Source organism: Pogoniulus pusillus, chromosome 32 (assembly GCF_015220805.1).
Source record: "Pogoniulus pusillus isolate bPogPus1 chromosome 32, bPogPus1.pri, whole genome shotgun sequence".
NCBI classification, from domain to species: Eukaryota; Metazoa; Chordata; class Aves; order Piciformes; family Lybiidae; genus Pogoniulus; species Pogoniulus pusillus.
In genome coordinates, this window is record NC_087295.1 from 11,672,039 (window position 1) to 11,678,038 (window position 6,000).

At 50.1% G+C, this 6,000-nt stretch overlaps 1 protein-coding gene across 4 annotated transcripts in view; it reads left to right on the forward strand.

The window, feature by feature from the left end:
- LOC135189321 (receptor activity-modifying protein 3-like) overlaps positions 1–5,755 on the forward strand; it is a 58,345-nt gene extending 52,590 nt beyond the window's left edge. For all 4 annotated transcript variants that reach the window (XM_064169548.1, XM_064169549.1, XM_064169547.1 and 1 more), the window contains one exon: positions 4,382–5,755. In XM_064169548.1, coding sequence (XP_064025618.1) covers positions 4,382–4,637 — 256 coding nt within the window. In that variant the 3' untranslated portion in view covers positions 4,638–5,755. The remainder of the gene's footprint in view (positions 1–4,381) is intronic.
- The last annotated feature ends 245 nt before the right edge of the window (positions 5,756–6,000 follow it).

The window sequence follows — 6,000 nt, forward strand, 5'->3', positions numbered from 1 at the left end:
AACAGCCAACCTAAACCTGCCCTGATGCAGCTTGAGGCCATTTCCTCTTGTCCTATCCTTAGTAATTAGGGAGAAGAGACCAGCTCCAGCCTCACTACAACCTCCTTTTAGGTAGTTGTAGAGGGCAATAAGGTCCCCTCTCAGCCTCCTCTTCTCCAGACTAAACACCCCCAGCTCCCTCAGCCACTCCTCACAGGCCATGTTTGCCAGACCTCTCCCCAGCCTCATTGCCCTTCTCTGCACCTGCTCCAGCACCTCAATGTCCCTCCTGTGCTGTGGTGACCCAAACTGGACACAGTACTGGAGGTGTGGTCTCACGAGTGCTGAGCACAGGAGCATGAGCACCTCCCTACTCCTGCTGGTCACAGCATTGCTGATGAGGCCAGGATGCTGTTGGCCTTCCTGGCCACCTGGGCACACTGCTGGCTCATATTCATCCAGCATTCTTTTCTCCAGGCTGACAATTCCCAGTTTCCTCAGCTGCTCCTCATAAGAGCATTTATGAAAGAAATCTACAGAACTGGTGGAAGAACAGGGAACTTTCACAGAGTTTTACTGCCAAGGGGGAAAAAACAAAGGCTAAGTAAAAAGAACCATTTTCTGCCATTAAATTATTCAGTACTTTCATGTGAAGTCTGCTCTGGTTGCTTGGACTTCTTCTTGGCTTTGTTATTCTGCACCAACAAATTGAGGTGGCTGTGAGGAGCTGAAGTAGCTGTTGATGGGGAAAGCTTCCTCACCAGAACATGTCCCAGAGCAGGGCTGGAGCAGATCCTGGGGCTCTCTGGAGCCCTGCCTGGTGCCTGTGCCAGACAGAGCTCTGAGCTGTCTGTGCAGCTGGCTGCTGGCTCTGCTGGCCCTAAATTGCACCCAGCCCTCCTAGGTTTCCCTTTAGATGTATCATTCTTCAGGTCCTCTGGGGTCATCTCTGCCATCTTCAGCTAGGCATTTTCAGCTGCTAATTTAGTCCAAGGACATAAAGAATGGATGCTACCAGGTCACACTATAAAAATAACCCCCAGCTAATACTTGTGTTTCATTTTTAGCCTATTTCCTGTTATTTCCCTGCAGCTGCTGGCATTGTCATAAGAGCTTCCTTTCCAATTCTAAGCTTTGCTTTAAAGTCTGTGTGCATTGTGCATATGTCATAGAATCACAGAATTGTTTGGGCTGGAAAAGACCTCTAAGATCAGTGAGTCCAACCCTCAACCTAAGAGCACCATGGCCATTAAGCCACGTTCCCAGGTGCCATGTCCACACATTCTGAGAGCACCTCCAAGGGTGGTGACTCCACTAGAATCATAGAATCATAGAATCAAGCAGGTTGGAAGAGACCTCCAAGATCATCCAGTCCAAACTAGCACCCAGCCCTATCCAATCAACCAGACCATGGCACTAAGTGCCTCATCCAGGCTTTGCTTGAAGACCCCCAGGGACGGTGCCTCCACCACCTCCCTGGGCAGCCCATTCCAATGCCAATCACTCTCTCTGTGAAGAACTTCTTCCTAATAATCCAGCCTAGACCTACCCTGGCACAACTTGAGACTGTGTCCCCTTGTTCTATTGCTGGTTACCTGGCAGAAGAGGCCACCCCCCACCTGGGTACAATGTCCCTTCAGGTAGTTGTAGACAGTAATAAGATCACCCCTGAGCCTCCTCTTCTGCAGGCTGCACACCCCCAGCTCCCTCAGCCTCTCCTCACAGGGCTGTGCTCCAGGCCCCTCACCAGCTTTGTCACCCTCCTCTGGACACCTTCCAGCACCTCAACATCTCTCTTGAATTGAGGAGCTCAGAACTGGGCACAGCACTCAAGGTGTGGCCTGACCAGTGCTGAGTACAGGGGCAGAATAACCTCCCTTGTCCTACTGGCCACACTGTTGCTGATGCAGGCCAGGATGCCATTGGCTCTCTTGGCCACCTGGGCACACTGCTGGCTCATCTTCAGCCTACTGTCTATCAGTACCCCCAGGTCCCTTTCCTCCTCGCTGCTCTCCATCCACTCAGTCCCCAGCCTGTAGTGCTGCTTGGGGTTGTTGTGGCCAAAGTGCAGAACCCTGCACTTGGCCTTGTTCAATCTCATCCCATTGGCCTACCTCTCTGGGAAGCCTGTTCCAATGTCTGAGCTATCTTACAAGAAATAAACATTTCCTACTATTCAACCTAAACCTCCCTTGGCACAATTTCAGGCCATTTCCTCTTGTTCTGTCACCTGATACCAGGCAGAAGAGCCCAACCCTCACCTTGCTCCAACCTCCTTTCAACTGGAGTTGTGGAGAGCAATGAGGTCTCCCCTCAGCCTCCTCTTCTCCAGACTAAACAACCCCAGTTCCCTCAGCTGCTCCTCACCTGTTCCCCAGACCCTTCACCAACTTTGTTGCCCTTCTCTGGACCTACTTCGGCACCTTGATGTCCTTCTTGGGGTGAGGGCCCCAAATTTGAACCCTCTACTCAAGATGTGGCCTCAGCAGTGCTGAATACAGGAGACAATCACTGTCCTGGTCTTGCTGGCCACAAGGCCAGGGTGCTGGTGGCCTTGGCCATCTGGATGCACTGATGGCTGATGTTCAGCTATCTGTCATCCAGCACCCTCAAGTCTTTATCTGCTAGGCTGTTTCCAGCCACTCTGCCCCAAGCCTGTAGAGTTCATGGGGCTGTTGTAACCAAATGCAGGAGCCAGCACTTGGTTTTGTTAACCCTTGTGTGTGCCACAGCATCCTGGTATGGACTTGGCAGGCTGTCCAGTGCATTTGCTTATGAGTAAAGTGGCATCAGCTTAAACTCCCTGAGAGTGAGACCTCTGAGGAGGCTGCAGTGGGACCTTTCTGTGGGGCTGCTGCTTCTGTGTACAGCCCTGAGAACACAGCTGCTCTGCAGCTTGTATTCTCAACCTCTGTGACTGTAGCATGGGCAGGCAGATGTCTGCCCTGAGAGGCAGGCAATAGAGAGTGGCCTTCAGCCTTGACCCAAGCCCTGAATGTCCCTCCCCCATGACTTCCCCTGTGAGTGCCCTGTGGTGCTTGATGTCAGACTGAGTCATTCAGCAGGAGTTACCTTAGTTCTGCTTACTGAAAGGCAGGGCAGGGCCTCCAGATAATGGTGCAGGATGCTGTCCCTTGAGGTGTCATCTTGGCTTCTGCTCTTTCCTTTCTATTTTTAATTTCCCTTTGAAGTGAGTTTATGGAGTCGTGCAGGACTGAAAGGAGTATTTGAAACCACAGCAGACATCATTCAGCTTCCTCATTTCTTGCCCTGTTCATGTCCTGACCAGACACCTTTCGTCTTCTTCATTTCCAGTCTCCTCCCCCATACTTCATTTGCTTCCTGAGTTTCTTTGGCTTGTGATAACACCACAAAACTCATCAGATTCCTTGTTCAGGCTTATTGTTTCCTTTTTTTTCTTCCTGAGGGATCAGAGAATCATAGAATCAAGCAGGTTGGAAGAGACCTCCAAGATATCCAGTCCAACCTAGCACCCAGCCCCAGCCAATAAACCAGTCCATGGCACTAAGTGCCTCATCCAGGCTTTGCACCAACACCTCCAGGGATGTTGCCTCCACCACCTCCCTGGGCAGCCCATTCCAATGCCAATCACTCTCTCTGACAACAACTTCCTCCTAACATCCAGCCTAGACCTCCCCCAGCACAGCTTGAGACTGTGTCCCCTTGTTCTGTTGCTGGTTGTCTGGGAGAAGAGCCCAACCCCACCTGGCTACAGCCTTCCTTCAGGTAGTTGTAGACAGCAATGAGGTCACCTCTGAGCCTCCTCTTCTGCAGGCTGCACACCCCCAGCTCCCTCAGCCTCTCCTCATAGGGTTTGTGTTCCAGGCCCCTCACCAGCTTTGTTGCCCTTCTCTGGACACTTTCCAGCACCTCAACATCTCTCTTGAATTGAGGGGCCCAGAACTGGACACAGCACTCAAGGTATGGCCTGACCAGTGCTGAGTTTCATCCTAATCTCCAATTTGCATCTCCCTTCTCCCATCTTAAATCCATTGCCCCTTGCCCTATCACTACAAGGCTTCGTGTGAAGTCCCTGGAGATGTCTGTAGTGAGAGGCTGCTAATTGTAGTTAAGCTATATAGAAGGTCCTGGCTGTAGTGTCAGCACCCAAAAGAGAGAGTTTTGAGCACTGTGCCTCTGGGATCTCAGAATTTCACATGAAATCTCTCTGCTCAGGCATTAGTTCCCACACTGTCTAGCAGTTTTCCTGGCTCCTTGTATAGTGTTTGGTGCCCACAGTTTCCATTCAAGGTCATTGAGCAGAGTATCCACATGACAAGCCCACCCTTACAGATTGAACATGGCACCCTCTGCAGCTTTCCTCAGTGTGATAGGCACATGTGTCCTGTTTAAACTTCTCTTCCTTTGCTTCTCCTCCTAGGTATTATGACAACTTTACCCAGTGCACGGAGCAGGAAGCCAACAGTGCCAGCTGCTTTTGGCCGAACCCCCTCGCCGAGGGCTTTATCACTGGAATCCACAAACAATTCTTTTCAAACTGTACTTCAGACAAGGTTCACTGGGAAGATCCACCAGATGAAATTCTCATCACTCTCATCCTGATCCCAGTCATGTTGACGTGTGCCATGATAACACTGGTAGTGTGGTGCAGCAAGAGAAGTGATATCCTGGTGTAAGCTGCTCCTAAAGGCTTGTTGTTTTCTCCATTTCCTCCTTCCCAAAACCACAAAGGAAAGAGGACAAAGAGAGAAGCTCTGTGTAAGGATTTCACATCTGCTAAGATGGACCTGTGAGATACTGAGGCAGAGACAATGCTCCTGTGAGCAAAGAGCTGCCTGCTGCCAAAGGTCACTGCTCCTGAGCTTGGCCATCGGTGTTGCTGGTGCAAAGCTCTCTACTTCCGCTGGACCTCACTATCATGCAATTCAGAAGCAGCTTCCAGAAACAAGAGAGTGTCCAGGGGAATAGACCTCTTAACTGCAGAAAGGGTAGAGTGACTTTCCCGTGGGTAATGCTGCTTGGCAGAGAGGTTTTGCAAGCCCACACGAGAGCATGTTCACATCATGGTGTGACCCTGACCGCAGGGCAGGCGACATCCCTTCAGCCTTTCTGCAGCACGCTTCAGATTGTCACCTGTGATCTCTGGGACTTAGGTAGAAGATCCCTGGCAAAGGAACTGAACATGGATCTAATGAAATAGTAGCTTTTCCTAGAAGGAAGCCAGAACTATCAAGAACTGGAGATACTGACCTGGCAAAGGAGCCATGCCTGTGTCCAGTGACTGTGCCTGCATGGGAGTTACAATGCCGCTTTGCGCCATCCTTCTTAACGTGCTTTTGAGCGTGGCTGCTCGGAGCTCTGTGGCTTACCAGCAAACCTTGGGGAGCTCCACAGTTCTCATTTTACAGAGCTAGAAAACAGGAGGGCACATGGATTATAAATCTGTGAAGGAGTAGTGAAGAAACTTTCATATGCCAAACGATTTTTCCTCTTTTCTAATTATTCTTCCTGACGACTTTTGTTCACTGTGTGCTCCCCTCTCTCATTTCAGTTTGTGAAAGTGATACCCCCCCCCACAAACAGAGAGGTCTCATCATGACTGAGGTGCCTTCCAGGATAGAATTTTTGTACATAGATAATTATTCATCCAGTGAAGAATGTGGGAGCTAAAGTCTGAACATCAGAGCCTGGAGCAGATATAGGAGGAAAAGGAAAACAGTTCTACTGAGAAATGTTGTTCTATAAAGTTATTGCTAAGTGACTGTTTAAATAAAGATCATATGCCCCAAATAAAGCAGCTTCTCTCTTTCTGTAGTGAACCTTTTCTGTCACTTCACAAAACCTCCTTCACCTGAGTGCTAGGGAAGAGTCACAGAGTCATAGAATCCAGCTCCAAGCTCTCTGCCGTGTCCGAGGACACCTTCCACTAGATCAGGTTGCTCAAGGCTTCATCCAGCCTGGCCTTGAACATCTTCAGGAAAGGGACATTCACAGCCTCTCTGGGCAACCCCTGCCAGTGTCTCACCACCCTCACTGGAA